General features: G+C 42.4%; 1 protein-coding gene across 13 annotated transcripts in view; it reads right to left on the reverse strand.

Moving 5' to 3' along the window:
• Nucleotides 1-16982, reverse strand: part of ptprt (protein tyrosine phosphatase receptor type T) — a 413011-nt gene that overhangs the window by 125404 nt on the left and 270625 nt on the right. For all 13 annotated transcript variants that reach the window (XM_036949848.1, XM_036949853.1, XM_021568407.2 and 10 more), the window contains exon 10: nucleotides 3029-3230. In XM_036949848.1, the coding sequence (XP_036805743.1) occupies nucleotides 3029-3230 (202 nt within the window). The remainder of the gene's footprint in view (nucleotides 1-3028; nucleotides 3231-16982) is intronic.

Below are 16982 nucleotides of genomic sequence, written 5' to 3' on the forward strand. Positions count from 1 at the left end.
AGTGGTGAATTTCATCAACAATGCAATAGTATTACCAGGATGCCACTCAGGACACAAACACTTTGGTGGAAAGCTGCTGCCATTCCATGTGACAAAAGCAGCAATGTGGCGTCTCTACAAGACATCAATGACTCAAACACTTGGTACGTAAAGCATAAACACGTTTTGATTATTTAATTGACCTCCAACATTATTGGCACTACTTTTATTGATCTGACATTTTTTCTGTATTTTCCAGAGTTACGTGTAGTTGGGCTGTCTTCCTTCGGGCTGTGGAGAAGATTTCTGCCCCACATCTCAAGCACTAAGCTTTGGACAGACCTGTGCTGGCAGTGCCAGAGGAACAACTATCATGTCTTCAGATCTGCCAGAAGCTGTTAAGTCAGCCAAGCTGAAGAAGCAAGAGCAGCATCACCTGCTTGTTCAGAGTGAGCGGTCTGTCTACCAGAAGAGGTTTGCTGACGGCAAGACCAACTGTTAAGACCTGCAGTTGTCTCTGGGGGCCCCTACTGAACCAGCAAACAAAGCCATCAGGATGCATTACAGCTTTGATTTTGAGTAAGCAAAATGTCCTCAAATACACTGATTAACCTCTAGGGTAGGGGGCAGCATTCAGAATTTTGGATGAAAAGCATGACCAAACTTTTAGATTTGGTTAGAAAACACTCTACGGTTTCCAAAACTGTTAAAATAGTGTCTGTGAGTACAACAGAACTGATTAGGCAGGCAAAAACCTGAGAAAAACCAATTCCGAAAGTAGTTTTTTTTGTGGTTTTGTGGTTTTCTATTCAATGCCATTACAGTATCCATTGACTTAGGACTCCATCTGTAGTTCCTATAACTTCCACTAGATGTCAACAGTCTTTAGAAATCCTTTCAGGCTTGTTTTCTTATAAATGAAGGAGTAAGACCAGTCTGAACGAGTGGACCCTAACGAGTCGCAGAGTTTTTTCAGGCGCATGTGCATTTCTTGTTTACCTTTTATATTGACGACATTATTGTCCGGTTGAAATATTATAGATAATTTAGGCAAAAAAATAACATGAGGATTGAATATAAACATCGTTTGACATGTTTCTATAAACTTTACGGATACAATTTTGATTTTTTTGTCTGATTGTTTTGACTGAGTTTGAGCCTGAGGATTACTGAAGAAAACGAGCTAACAAAACAGAGGTTTTTGAATATAAAGAGACTTCATCGAACAAAAGGAACATTTATTGAGTAAACAAATGTCTTCTGATTGCCACCATATGAAGATCATCAAAGGTAATTTGCAAATAAATTCATTAAAAATCCTACAATGTGATTTTCTGGATTTTTTTTTTCATTTTGTCTGTCATAGTTGAAGTGTACCTATGATGAAAATTACAGGCCTCTCTCATCTTTTTAAGTGGGAGAACTTGCACAATTGGTGGCTGACTAAATACTTTTTTGCCCCACTGTATGTATGTATGTATGTATGTATGTATGAGGCAGGCAAACACCTTTCACTGAGCTGTGTAAAGACATGCGTGAGACAATTAATTGTAATTTATCTGAATTATCTTTTGTTGTTTGCAGGTGCACTGTCCTTCTATGTAGCCAGGTCCCATCTACTTTTTAACTCCTCGCAAGTGTGGCGTGTTTGTGTCTGCTGTGAAGGAATACCACAACAAGTCAACTACTTGATTGATGAAGTCATGTCATCCAGCAAAGGCAGCAGCACATTCATCAAGTACACACACCATTTCTTCACCAACTACGGAGTTGGGGAAACACGTGTGGAACTGAATTGTGATAACTGCAGTGGCCAAAACAAGAACACGTTTGTGCTCTGGTATTGTGCCTGGCGGACGATGCACAAGCTCCACCAGATTCTCGACATTCACTTCCTGATCACAGGCCAAACCAAGTTTGCCCCCGACTGGTGCTTCGGCCTCATCAAGCAGCGCTTCAGAAAGACCAAAATGAACAATTTGTCTGAGATTAATTAACATTTAACAAGGCACACTTGTTAACTGAAATTCATTCCAAGTGACTACCGCATGAGGCTGGTTGAGAGAATGCCAAGAGTGTGCAAAGATGTAATCAAGTCAAAGGGTGGCTACTTTGAAGAATCTCAAATATAAAATATATTTTGATTTGTTTGAAACTTTTTGGGTTACTGCAGTACATGATTCCATTTGTGTTATTTCATAGTTTTGATGTATTCACTATTATTCTACAATGTAGAAAATTACAAAAAATAAAGACAAACCCTTGAATGAGTAGGTGTGTCCAAACTCTTGACTTGTACTGCATGTATCACAAAGGTTATATAAACAATTCTAAATTAAGCATATAGGAGTACCTGTATCTTTGTTAACCACTCGACACAGATTAGCCTCATGTGCACCCCACCTCAAATCAATTTGGAGGAATATCCTTTATTTTTTATTCAGCTATGTTCAATTGTATTCTTCATACTAAAAATAATATAAAATAATGCCACGGAATTCTAGGCAAATATTGTCTGCTAAATTAACTAGTATAGCACACAGCCATATGGCATAGCCAGATCAGGGCCTAACATAAGGACAAGTTTTCTTCATATCATGTTTCTTTTGACCCATCTAAAATAAATAATGGATTTATTGTGATGGTGTAGGCTATATTACATGTATTTATTAGACTTGCAGCTGTTCCAATGGTCTACATCAGTGGCTTGTATGCTACGTGTGGAAGCCAGGCGATGCTAAATGTGTTTATGTTAATTAACGGTCAATTACAGTGAGACCGGAAGTTATTTGCTTGACCATCACCGGCTGACAAAATGTCATGACGGCCACAGCTCTAGTCAGATGTGGCATTTGACAATGTCAGTGTTTTTTTTCTTTATTTTTTCTACAAATCAAATAAACAAATAATGAAAAGAACAAAACTGCTATATTACAATGGTGCATGTATCATGTCATTTATGTCATATTGCTTGCAGCTGTATGTATGTGAATTTAGGATACCAATGAAACATCACTACTACGATCTGCTCTGAACAAGTATCCCTCACCTGCTATCTTGGTGGCGATGCGGGTGGTTACAGGGGGTCCAAAGCCTTTGTTGGTGCTGGCTTTGAGGGTGAAGAAGTAGGTGGTGCCCGGGTAGAGCCCCACGAACAGGTGTTGGGTCTCGTTGCGTAACTTGAACACCCTGCCACGCTGGGTGGTCAGGTCTGCACTGGGGTCCAAGGAGCTCAGAGCCTTATAGGTGATCTGTAAGAGCAGAGTGAAAAAAGGAAAAAAAAGGAAATGTCCTCTCACTGTCAACTGTGTTTATTTTCAGCAAAGTTAACATGTGTAAATATTTGTATGAACATAACAATATTTAAAAAATTAGACCAACTAAACAAGTTCCACAGACATGTGACTAACAGAAATTGAATAATGTATCCTTAAACAAAGGGGGGATCAAAATCAAGAGTAACAGTCGGTATCTGGCGTGGCCACCAGCTGCATTAAGTACTGCAGTGCATCTCCTCCTCATGGACTGCACCAGATTTGCCAGTTCTTGCTGTGAGATGTTACCCCACTCTTCCACCAAGGCACCTGCAAGTTCCCGGACATTTCTGGGGGGAATGGCCCTAGCCCTACAATCCAACAGGTCCCAGATGTGGTCAATGGGATTGAGATCCGGGCTCTTCGCTGAACACTGACATTCCTGTCTTGCAGGAAATCAGGCACAGAACGAGCAGTATGGCATTGTCATGCTGGAGGGTCATGTAAGGATGAGCCTGCAGGAAGGGTTCCACATAAGGGAGGAGGATGTCTTCCCTGTAACACACAGGGATGAGATTGCCTGCAATGACAACAAGCTCAGTTCGATGATGCTGTGACACACTGCCCCAGACCATGACGGACCCCCACCTCCAAATCAATCCCGCTGCAGGCCTCAGTGTAATGCTCATTCTTTCGACAATAAACGCAAATCTGACCATCAACCTTGGTGAGATGACAAAACCGCGACTCTTCATTGAAGAGCACTTTTTGCCAGTCTAGTCTGATCCAGCAACGGTGGGTTTGTGCCCATAGGCGACGTTGTTGCCGGTGATGTCTGGCGAGGACCTGCCTTACAACAGTTACAAAAGCCCTCAGTCCAGCCTCTCTCAGCCCAATGAGGACAGTCTGAGCACTGATGGAGGGATTGTGCATTCCTGGTGTAACTCGGGCAGTTGTTGTTGCCATCCTGTACCTGTCCCGCAGGTGTGATGTTCGGATGTACCGATCCTGTGCAGGTTTTGTTACACGTGGTCTGCCACTGCAAGGACGATCAGCTGACCGTCCTGTCTCCCTATAGCGCTGTCTTAGGCATCTCACTGTACGGACATTGCAATTTATTGCCCTGGCCACATCTGCAGTCCTCACGCCTCCTTGCAGCATGCCTAAGACACGTTTATGCAGATGAGCAGGGACCCTGGGCATCTTTCTTTTGTTTCTTTTAGAGTCAGTAGAAAGGCCTTTTTAGTGTCCTAAGTTTTCATAACTGTGACCTTAATTGCCTACCGTCTGTGAGCTGTTAGTTTCTTAACCTCCATTCCACAGGTGCATGTTCATTAATTGTTCATGTTTTTTGGGGGGTTTTTTACCTTTATTTATACAGGTTTTTCTCAATGAGATAACATCTCTTTTCCAAGAGAGACTTGGTCCAATAGCAGCAGGGGGAACAATGTTTAAGACAAAACAACTTACATACAATAACCGAACATGAAACAAAACTATAAACACAAGTGATACATCCTAGACGTCGAGTTATCAGCTGCAGCTGTAAACGTACATGTCCTAGGAAAGGACAGACAATCTCCTAAGAACGACAAGGTACTTCAACTTATCCGTTGTACAACACTACGACCAGAAAGATTCTTCAAAGAACAATGGGGATCTATTCTGGGCAAACCAGTCTTCCATCTTCGACCGATCTATCGAAGCACAGCTCAGAGTAAATATATATCTTGCATTTTCTTTTTCCGAATGGGAAGTTATTAGAATGCATAAGAGTCTGTGTTTACGCTAAAATAGCTTCTCAAGGTCCGATAGAGACCCAATTCCTTTGTCTCTCAGCCTTCCCGTTCTTTCATTCAAACCCAACCCCCTTCCTTTGTGTAACCAGCCGTCATATTGGGTTAGTCATGTAGGGACTTTCCCTGACATGATTATAAATCAATGTATGATCTATCCTGTGTATATACATGTATTTCTGTGTGATTATTTAGGTATTTAGTAAATAAATAATTAAGCCAATTTGTGTATTGCTCAAAACTTGTTAGCCATGGCTAGTGCAGATAACCAAGTACTTTACGACAATCAGAATGAGACTCAATAAGATGAACTCTATAAACACTCTTCCGTGGTGCCCCAAGTTATTAATTAGTTAATTGTTGCATGGTTTAATTCTATCACAATCAATTAAATGTTAGGTAATCAATTTGATACAATTGACTGATTAAATTATATGACAGGCTGAGACATGACAACTGTTTTATATAGAAAAATGTCAACCTTCAAGCTACTTTTTCCAGTGTTTCTGGTACCAATGCCAAAAATAGTATTCAATTTAAGGTATTATTGTTATGAACAAAACACAATATTGTCATTTTCGGGCATATGCAATGCTTTGCAATAGTAAAGAAGAACAGAACGGTATTGTCAGTTCTGTTGGTCCCACCAGTACATTTCCGGCTGCATTTGAATTAGCTACACACTGCTGTGTGCCACAGCCATGAAATATTGGCAATGCATTACAACAGAAATATTGACTGGGTCAAAACAAACAGAAAGGGCTTCCATAGCCACAAACGTCCAAACTCATGTTCTGCATTTGTTTTGTTATTTTTGCAGGAGATTGATGTTTCTGTAAATTGATGTGTACAGGGTTGGGGGCAATCAAAACATTTTAGGCTGACGTTTCACAGCTCACAACTCCATTAGAAGAATTCAAATCAAACCAATTGACAGCTCAGTGCCTGCTGGCAGCTAGGCCAGTTTCTGCTTGAAAGGCTTTCATGGTTAAGTGCTGGATCCGGCATGGCCCCTAGACCATGCTGCACTGACCACAGGCAAAGAAACAGTAGGGGCAATCCAAGCCACCACTCAAAATACAATTTTAGCTGAAAGTTAAAAAAAACGAAAAGATGATAAAATAAGGAAAAAAGTAGTGTGGGTGGGGGGGGGGGGAGCCTCAGCCACCTCAGGGCAGCTGCATCCTAGGTCGTGAGGAAGTGTGTCCTAGATCAGCTTTTTTAAAACCTGTCATTGGGGACCCCCAGACAAAGCTGGACCAAAATGATGTAAGGTGAATATAGGTCGGGAGTGGTATAGACATGGGCGTGTGATTGGTGGATGGTTGGCTGTGTGAGACAGTGACACAGAGTGAGTCAGACATCATCCAGCCACTGACAGCTTTCAGAATTTTTCTAAGTTGATAAAGAGTTGGAAAGGAACTAAAACTGAAACAAATGGAGCCTTCCTGTAGACATGGAAGATTATGGTAATTTCTTAATTCCTTTCCTAGCTGTTATTCATGTAAGTTTGGTTGGGTTCACAACACTTCACCAATTGTTTAATCATTCAACTTTGCAAGGCATCCGTTTGAGGTGACAAGCATCCACTATTCAGTGCATGGCAAAAGAGATAGCCAAATACATTGTTACTTTTTGTTGTGCTCAATGTTGGTCCATGCTGACACGATGGCATCACGCACTTGCTGCAGATTGGATGGCGGTAGATTCAGGCGGAGGTGTTGCTAACATTTATGATAGCACATTTCAATTTATCCCCCCCCAAAAAATGACGTTTTCGTCTTTTGAGCTTCTTGTCATCAAATCTATGCAGTCTACTCAATCCCTTTTTATAGCTATTGTTTACAGGACTCCTGGGCCATATACAGCTTTCCTCACTGAGATTCCCTGAATTCCTATCGGACCTTGTAGTCATGGCAGATAACATTCACATTTTTGGTGACTTTAATATTCACATGGAAAAGTCCACAGACCCACTCCAAAAGGCTTTCAAAGCCATCATCGGCTCAGTGGGTTTTGTCCAACATGTCTCCGGACCTACTCACTGCCACAGTCATACTCTGGACCTATTTTTGTCCCGTGGAATAAATGTTGTGGATCTTATTGTATTTCCTCATAATCCTTGACTATCGGACCACCATTTTATTACATTTGCAATTGCAACAAATAATCTGCTCAGACCACAAACAAGGAGCATCAAAAGTCGTGCTATAAATTCACAGACAATACAAAAGATTCCTTGCTGCCCTTACTCCCTCTGCCTAGCCAAGGACGTCAGAGGACAAAAATCAGTTAACCACCTAACTGAGGAACTCAGTTTAACCTTGCGCAATACTCTAGATGCAGTTGCACCCCTAAAAACTAAAAACATTTCTCATAAGAAACTAGCTCCCTGGTATACAGAAAATACCCAAGCTCTGAAGCAAGCTTCCAGAAAATTGGAAAAGAAATGGCTCCACACCAAACTAGAAGTCTTACGACTAGCTTGCAAAGACAGTACAGTGCATTATCGAAGAGCCCTCACTGCTGCTCGATCATCCTATTTCTCCAACTTAATTGAGGAAAATAAGAACAAAAGAGCTAACTAAAAAGCAGCATTCCCCAAGAGAGGATGGCTTTCACTTCAGCAGTGATAAATTCATGAACTTCTTTGAGGAAAAGATCATGATCATTAGAAAGCAAATCACGGACTCCTCTTTAAATCTGCGTATTCCTCCAAAGCTCAGTTGTCCTGAGTCTGCACAACTCTGTCAGGCCCTAGGATAAAGTTTTTTAGTAATATATCTCGACACATTGATGAAAATAATCATGGCCCCTAAAACTTCAAGCTGCATACTGGACCCTATTCCAACTAAACTACTGAAAGAGCTGCTTCCTGTGCTTGGCCATCCTATGTTGAACATAATAAATAGCTCCCTATCCACCGGATGTGTACCAAACTCACTAAAAGTGGCAGTAATAAAGCCTCTCTTGAAAAAGCCAAACCTTGACCCAGAAAATATAAAAAACTATCGGCCTATATTGAATTTCCAATTCTTCTAAAATATTTTAGAAAAAGCTGCTGCGCAGCAACTCACTGCCTTCCTGAAGACAAACAATGTATATGAAATGCTTCAGTCTGGTTTAAGACCACATCATAGCACTGAGACTGCATGTGTGAAGGTGGTAAATTACCTTTTAATGGCATCAGACCGAGGCTCTGCATCTGACCTCGTGCTCCTAGACCTTGGAGCTGCTTTTGACACCATCAATCTCCACATTCTTTTGGAGACAATGGAAACCCAAATGGGTCTACACGGACAAGTTCTAGCCTGGTTTAGATCATATCTTTTGGAAAGATATCAGTTTGTGGATGGATTATCCTCTGACAAATCAATTGTAAAGTTTGGTGTTCTTCAAGGCTCCGTCTTAGGACCACTATTGTTTTCATATTCTTATTAACTACTTTTTTCTTTACATAGTTGAATGTGCTGACAACAAAATCACACAAAAATGATCAATGGAAATCAAATTTACCAACCCATGGAGGTCTGGATTTGGAGTCACACTCAAAATTAAAGTGGAAAACCACACTACAGGCTGATCCAACTATGATGTAATGTCCTTAAAACAAGTCAAAATGAGGCTCAGTAGTGTGTGTGGCCTCCACGTGCCTGTATGACCTCCCTACAACGCCTGGACATGCTCTTGATGAGGTGGCGGATGGTCTCCTAAGGGATCTCCTCCCAGACCTGGACTAAAGCATCTGCCAAGTCTGTGGTGAAATGTGGCGTTGGTGGATGGAGCGAGACATGATGTCCCAGATGTGCTCAATTGGATTCAGGTCTGGGGAACGGGCGGGCCAGTCGATAGCATCAATGCCTTCCTCTTGCAGGAACTGCTGACACACTCCAGCCACATGAGGTCTAGCATTGTCTTGCATTAGGAGGAACACAGGGCCAACCGCACCAGCATATGGTCTCACAAGGGGTCTGAGGATCTCATCTCGGTACCTAATGGCAGTCAGGCTACCTCTGGCGAGCACATGGAGGGCTGTGCGGCCCCCAAAAGAAATGCCACCCCACACCATGACTGACCCATCGCCAAACCGGTCATGCTGGAGTATGTTGCAGGCAGCAGAACGTTCTCCACGGCGTCTCCAGACTCTGTCACGTCTGTCACATGTGCTCAGTGTGAACCTGCTTTCATCTGTGAAGAGCACATGGCGCCAGTGGCGAATTTGCCAATCTTGGTGTTCTCTGACAAATGCCAAACGTCCTGCACGGTGTTGGGCTGTAAGCACCACCCCCACCTGTGGACGTCGGGCCCTCATACCACCCTCATGGAGTCTGTTTCTGACCGTTTGAGCAGACACATGCACATTTGTGGCCTGCTGGAGGTCATTTTGCAGTGCTCCTCCTGCTCCTCCTTGCACAAAGGCGGAGGTAGCGGTCCTGCTGCTGGGTTGTTGCCCTCCTACGGCCTCCTCCACGTCTCCTGATGTACTGGCCTGTCCCCTGGTAGCGCCTCCATGCTCTGGACACTACGCTGACAGACACAGCAAACCTTTGATGTGCCTTCCTGGATGAGCTGCACTACCTGAGCCACTTGTGTGGGTTGTAGACTCCATCTCATGCTACCACTAGAGTGGGAACTGAGAAGTGGTCTGTGGTCACCACCTGCAGAACCACTCCTTTATTGGGGGTGTCTTGCTAATTGCCTATAATTTCCACCTGTTGTCTATTCCATTTGCACAACAGCATGTGAAATTTATTGTCAATCAGTGTTGCTTCCTAGGTGGACAGTTTGATTTCACAGAAGTGTGATTGACTTGGAGTTACATTGTGTTGTTTAAGTGTTCCCTTTATTTTTTTGAGCAGTGTATTTTACCTCTTGGTGATGTCATTCGGAAACATCATGTTAACTTTCACTGCTATGCGTATGACACACAGCTGTACATTTCAATGAAACATGGTGAAGCCCCAAAATTGCCCTCCCTGGAAGTCTGTTTCAGACATAAGGAAGTGGATGGCTGCAAATTCTCTACTTTTAAACTTGGACAAAACATAGATGCTTATTCTAGGTCACAAGAAACAAAGAGATCTTCTGTTGAATCTGACAATTAATCTTGATGGTTCTACAGTTGTCTCAAATAAAACTGTGAACCTGATCTCTCTTTTGACAAACATATCAAGACTGTTTCAAGGACAGCTTTTTCCATCTACATAACATTACAAAAATCAGAAACCCCTCCTGTCTCAGCTTCCAGTATTTATGCTGCAGTAGTTTATGTGTCGGGGGGCTAGGGTCAGTCTGTTATATCTGGAGTATTTCTCCTGTCTTATCCGGTGTCCTGTGTGATTTTAAGTATGCTCTCTCTAATTCTCTCTCTTTTTCTCTCTTTCTTTCTCTCGGAGGACCTGAGCACTAGGACCATGCCTCAGGACTACCTGGCCTGATGACTCCTTGCTGTCCCCAGTCCACCTGGCCGTGCTGCTGCTCCAGTTTCAACTGTTCTGGCTGCGCGCTATGGAACCCTAACCTGTTCACCGGACATGCTACCTGTCCCAGACCTGCTGTTTTCAACTCTCTAGCGACAGCAGGAGCGGTAGAGATACCCTGAATGATCGGCTATGAAAAGCCAACTGTCATTTACTCCTGTGGTGCTGACCAGTTGCACCTTTGACAACCACTGTGTCATGACATTGCCCTCTTTGGGTACAGTGAGCACCATCCCCCTCTCTCTCTTCCCCCTACACCAGGCTCTGTAAGGCAGGTCATAAATTCCTGGAGGAGATTCTTCCGTATGGCCAGACATTATAGAGAGACAGTGAGTTTTCATAGAGAGAACAAAGGAACTTCTTCCACCTCACAGAACTTGAGAACTGAACTATATTAATGTTCTGGAGAATGTATAAACGGTCAGTGAAGGAGCCAGCTATGAACTGGTCCGTTTGGTACAATTTTGTGAAACTCATGAGAGACAATACAGCCACATTACCATAACTCAGTTTATACAAGAGTCTCAGTTGTGAAGCTTGCATCTAATTGTTGTATAAAATGAGTAAAGATGAAACTATTTGTGAAATTATGTAATGTGATTTTAAACTGTTTAATGAAGAAACTCCAATTCCCTTTTGAGTTTAACTAAATCATAGGCCCGCCCCATGAGCACAGACATTGATCTGGCGTCGTGGGACAGCCCCTTTCTGCTCTTCCGAATATAACCCCCACCTTGGGAATTTATCTTTAGACCATGCTTCTCTCAATTACGAGAGGACTAAGGTTTGAGTAGAGACCAGCTTACCTCGATAACCATGAGAGGGCTAATGTTTCAGATGATTGCTGAATTATTAACCATGCCACGTGGTTAAACTCGGAGACTATCGAACGGACAGAATAAGAACAAATCTTTGATACTAATTACTAGTCTGCAGCTAGGAATTCGGTATCATTGAACGCGAAGACCGACAACTGCCGAAACATCTATCCTATAACATCATTGCTGAATGTTACTCTGAACCAACAATTCTAAACACGGCAGAGGGCGGACAAACTCTCCAACAGAAACAAACCTTCCAACAGAGATCACGACGACACCCTGAGCGTAAATATATATATTGATTGCAAATATTCCCAAATGAGTGAGCGTTCACGTGTTAGCATTCATGAGTGAGAATTCATGATTAGCATTTCAATTGTTATAATTATCACTTTGTAGTGTCTTTTATCTCAGTCGACACCCACTATCCCGCTAGGGAAACTCCGGTATCATTTCCTTGTAACCATATCTACTTGTTTGTTTGTGTGCATTTCTGGGATTGATTATTTAGTTAGTAAATCAATTATTTAAGACAATTGATGTATGGGTGACTCATAGTGAAGACTGGGTTTGTGCAGATAACCAACAATTTATGACGTTTGGAATGAGACTAACGTGAGGTAAAGAATAATTAATTAATTAGAAGACTAATTGATCAGATATTAAAATACCTGAAAGTCATATTAGGAAAATTATAACTTTGTAATCTGAATATTTTCCTTGGTGCCCCGACTTCCTAATTAATTACAGTTACATGATTAAGTTAGTTTAAATCACGTAATAATAATTACAGATAATTTATTTGATAAAAATAAGTCTTCAGTTTAATGATGCCAAAGACACGACAACTGTGATGATTATTATTTGAGCCTGCTGGTCATCAATGAACATTTGAACATCTTGGCCATGTTCTGTTATAATCTCCACCTGAACAGCCAGAAGAAGACTGGCCACCCCTCATAGCCTGGTTCCTTTGTAGGTTTCTTCCTAGGTTCTGGCCTTTCTAGGGAGTTTTTCCTAGTCACCGTGCTTCCACATCTGCATTGCTTGCTGTTTGGAGTTTTAGGCTGGGTTACTGTACAATACTTTGTGACATCAGCTGATGTAAGAAGGGCTTTATAAATACATTTGATTGATTGATGCTGCGAACAGCCCATTCCATCTCATCCCAAAGATGCTATATTGGGTTTTGTCAGCATCAATGTTCAGATACTCTGTGGGGTTCAAACGTTGCTCATTTGGTATCAAGGGACCTAACGTGTGCAGGAAAATATTCCCCACACCAGTACGCCGCAAGCCTGTACCGTTGACACCAGGCATAATGGGTCCCTGGACTCCTGCTGCTTACGCAAAATCCTGAATCTGCCATTAGCATGACGCAACAGGAACCGGGATTGATTGGACCAGGCAATGTTTTTTTCCACTCCTCAATTGTCCAGTGTTGGTGATCCATCTCCTGTCTCAACAATAAGTTGAGAGACTTCTTCTTGCACTGGAGCCACTTCTTCTTGTTTTAAGCTGATAGGAGTGGATCCTGGTGTGGTCATCTGGTGCAAAATCCCATCCTTGACAAGGATCGATAAGTTGTGTGTTCTGAGATACTGTTCTGCACACCACTGTTGTACTGTGCCGTATATCCTAGCAACAGGACATTAAAAACTGCAACATCTTATGTTTCACTGAGTTGTGGCTAAACGACGACATGAATAACATACAGCGGGTGGGTTTTAAGCTTTTTTGACAGGATTGAACAGCAGCCTCTCGTAAGACAAGGGGTGACGGTCTATGTACATCTGTAAACAGCTGGTGCACGAAATCAAAGGAAGACTCAACGTTTTGATCACCTGAGGTAGAGTAGCTCATGAAAAGCTGTAGACCACTCTATTTATCAAGAGAGTTTTCATCTGTATCTTTCGTAGCTGTCTACATACAACCACAAATCGATGCTGGCACTAAGACCGCACTCAATGAGGTTTATACGGCCATAAGCAAACAGGAAACTGCTCATCCAGAGGCAACGCTCCTAGTGGCTGGGGACTTTAATGCAGGGAAACTTAAATCCGTTTTACCTCATTTCTACTAGCATGTTAAATGTGCAACCAGAGGGAAAAAAACTCTAGACCACCTTTACGCCACAGACAGAGACGCATACAAAGCTCTCCCTCGCCCTTCATTTGGAAAATTTGACCATAATTCTATCCTCCTGATTCCTGCTTACAAGCAAAAACTAATGCAGGAAGCACCAGTGACTTGGTCAATAAAAAAGTGGTCAGATGAAGTAGATGCTAAGCTACAGGACTGTTTTACTAGCACAGACTAGAATATGTTCCCGGGATTCTTCCGATGACTTTGAAGAGCACACCACATCAGTCACTGGCTTCATCAATAAGTGCATCCATGACGTCGTCCCCACAGTGACCGTACGTACATACCCCAACCAGAAGCCATGAATTACAGGCAACATCCACTCTGAGCATGCAACTGGCAAGTGGCTTCACTGATATTTTCAACCTGTTCCTGTCTGAGTGTTTCAAACAGACCACCATAGTCCCTGTGCCCAACAGCACTAAGGTAACCTGTCTAAATGACTACCGACCTGTAGCACGTCTGTAGCCATGAAGTGCTTTGAAAGGCTGGTCATGGTTCACATCAACACCATTATCCCAGAAACCCTAGACCCACTCCAATTTGCACATCGCACCAACAGATCCACAGATGATGCAATCTCTATTGCACTCAACATTGCCCTTTCCCACCTGGATAAAACACCTATGTGAGAATGCAATTCATTGACTACAGTTCAGTGTTAAAACCCATAGCGCCTTCAAAGCTCTTCACTAAGTTAAGGACCCTGGGACTAAACACCTCCCTCTGCAACTGGATCCTGAACTTCCTGACGGGCCTCCAGGTACCTACAAGGGTAGGTAACATCTGCCACGTTGATCCTCAACATGGGGGCCCCTTAGGGGTGTGTGCTCAGCCCCCTCCTGTTCTCCCTGTTCATTCATGACTGCATGGTCAGGCACAACTCCAACACCATCATCAAGATTGCCGATGACACAGCAGTGGTAGGCCTGATCACCAACAACGATGAGACCACTTATAGGGAGGAGGTCAGAGACCTGGCTGTGTGGTGCAACAACCTCTCCCTCAATGTGATCAAGACAAAGGAGAAGATTACAGGAAAAGGAGGACTGAGCACGCCCCCATTCTCATCGACAGGGCTGCAGCGGAGCAGGTTGAGAACTTCAAGTTCCTTGGTGTTCACATCACCAAAAAACTATAATGGTCTAAACACACTAAGACAGTTTTGAAGAGGGCATGACAAAGCCTATTACAGGAGACTGAAAATACAGGAGACTGAAAATATTTGGCATGGGTCCTCAGATCCGCAAAAGGATCTACAGCTGCACCATCGAGAGCATCCTGACTGGTTACATCACTGCCTGGTATGGCAACAGCTCGGCCTCTGACCGCAAGGCACTACAGAGGGTAGTGCGTACGGCCCAGTACATCACTGGGGCCAAGCTTCCCGCCATCCAGGACCTCTATACCAGGCGGTGTCAGAGGAAGGCCCTAAATATTGTCAAAGACCCCAGCATCCCTAGTCATAGACTGTTCTCTCTGCTGCCACACGGCAAGCAGTGCCAGAGCACCAAGTCTAGGTCCGAAAGGCTTCTTAACAGCTTCTACTCTCAAGCCATAAGACTCCTGAACAGCTAATCAAAGGGCTACCCAGACCCCTCTTTTACACTGCAGCTACTCTGTTTATTATCTATGCATGGTCACTTTAATAACTCTACCTACATATACATATTAACTCAATTACCCCGACTAACCTGTGAACCCACACATTGACTCTGTACTGGTACCCCCTCTATATACTGTAGCCTTGCTATTGTTATTTTACTGATGCTGTATAATTATTTATTACTTCTTATTTTCAATTATGTATTTTTTACTTAACATGTTTTTCTTCTTAACTTCTAAAGCATTGTTGGTTAAGGGCTTGTAAGTAAGCATTTCACTGTTGTATTCTGACGCATATGACACATTTTATTTGATTTATTTATCAGTTTCTGGCACGCCTGTTAGCTTGCACGATTCTTGCCATTCTCCTTTGTCCTCTCTCATCAACAAGCTGTTTTTGCCCACATGACTGCTGCTGACTAGATGTTTTTTGTTTGTCACAACATTCTCAGTGTCATGACGTTGGCCTGGGGGTAGGTTTATGACAGTCAAATAACTCTTCCCCCCTTTTTCCACTCTCTACCCTACTGATGGGAAATTTGAAAACCCCTTGGTTAACATTGAGATTCTGGGAACATCAGAAGGTGGGGGGAAATTAACTATATTGTGGTAATCCGACCAATTGAACATATGCGGTGGTACTTAATGAATATGATGTCACTTCGGGTTGTCATCTGAGACATTCTCATCAATGATAAGATGACAAACTCTACAGTGCAAAGTCTGCACATTGTAGTTATCGGATTCACATGGAATTGTTGTTCAATTTAAATGTTTGAATATAAAATTATTGGTGAAAAGATGAAATGTAATTTTAGCTTCCAAATGAGAGATTTGGGTTTTCATAAGGTTAGGGCTCTGCTCAATCAGTGGCCCGCCCTTGTGAAGAGACATGGGTTATAAAACTTTTCAAACACGCCCTCCTCTCCCTTCCTATATAAAGCCTTGAAGACAATATAACCTCCTGTTCCAAGTACATGAGGTCTGCAGCCTCTGCATTAAAAGGACTAACATGTCAACTACGGAACTAAGCCAACCTCAGTGTGAGCTTCGGTTGTGAATGGTATGAACTTTGAACTCGTATTCACTACAGAAGTGATACCTGCTAGCAGTAATTTAGAATGCATAAGATACTGTATTTATGATAGCACAGCTTCTCCCTTTGTCCCTCAGTCTTCCCGCTCTTTCACTCAAACCCAGCCCCTTTTCTTTTGTGTAACCAGATGTCATATCTGTTCCGCCCGCCAGGGACGTTTTCCTTTATGACGTAATTTGTAATCAAGGTATGATTACTTCTTTGTATATGTAATTCTGTGATTAGTTAGGTATTTAGTAAATAAATAATTAACCCCAATTTTGTATTGCTGATTCAACTTGTTAGCCAGGGTTCATGAATATAACCAAGAATTTACAACTTTCAGATGAGACTGAATTAAGGTGATGATTAATATTGACTGCTATTGATGTAAAATATTACTAGGTCTTTAAGAGTTTATTCGGAAGATAACAGCTTTTGTGGTGCCCGACTCTCTAGTTAATTACATTTACATGATTAGCTCAATCAGGTAATATTAATTACGGAGAAATTATTTTATAGAATAGCATGTCATATCACTTAATCCGGCATAGCCAAAGACACGACATATGTAAACCTATATGCAATCTATGAAAAGTCTGCAAAGTACCACTGCAACAATGGCCTGAGTCGCTGTATTGATCTATACATTTTTTCACCGCGGGGACAAAGTTGTGGACAGTTTCGAAAGCCACACGGCAATCAACGGTCTTCCATTAGCCATGCATATCCATGCAGTTGTAAGCTTTTTCAGTTTCACATCAGATACAAATCAAGAGGGAATGATGCTGAGGCATGTGTGAATGAGAGGCTACAATGGGGGGAGG

The sequence above is a fragment of the Oncorhynchus mykiss genome, chromosome 17 (genome assembly GCF_013265735.2).
Source record: "Oncorhynchus mykiss isolate Arlee chromosome 17, USDA_OmykA_1.1, whole genome shotgun sequence".
In the NCBI taxonomy this organism is placed as follows: Eukaryota; Metazoa; Chordata; class Actinopteri; order Salmoniformes; family Salmonidae; genus Oncorhynchus; species Oncorhynchus mykiss.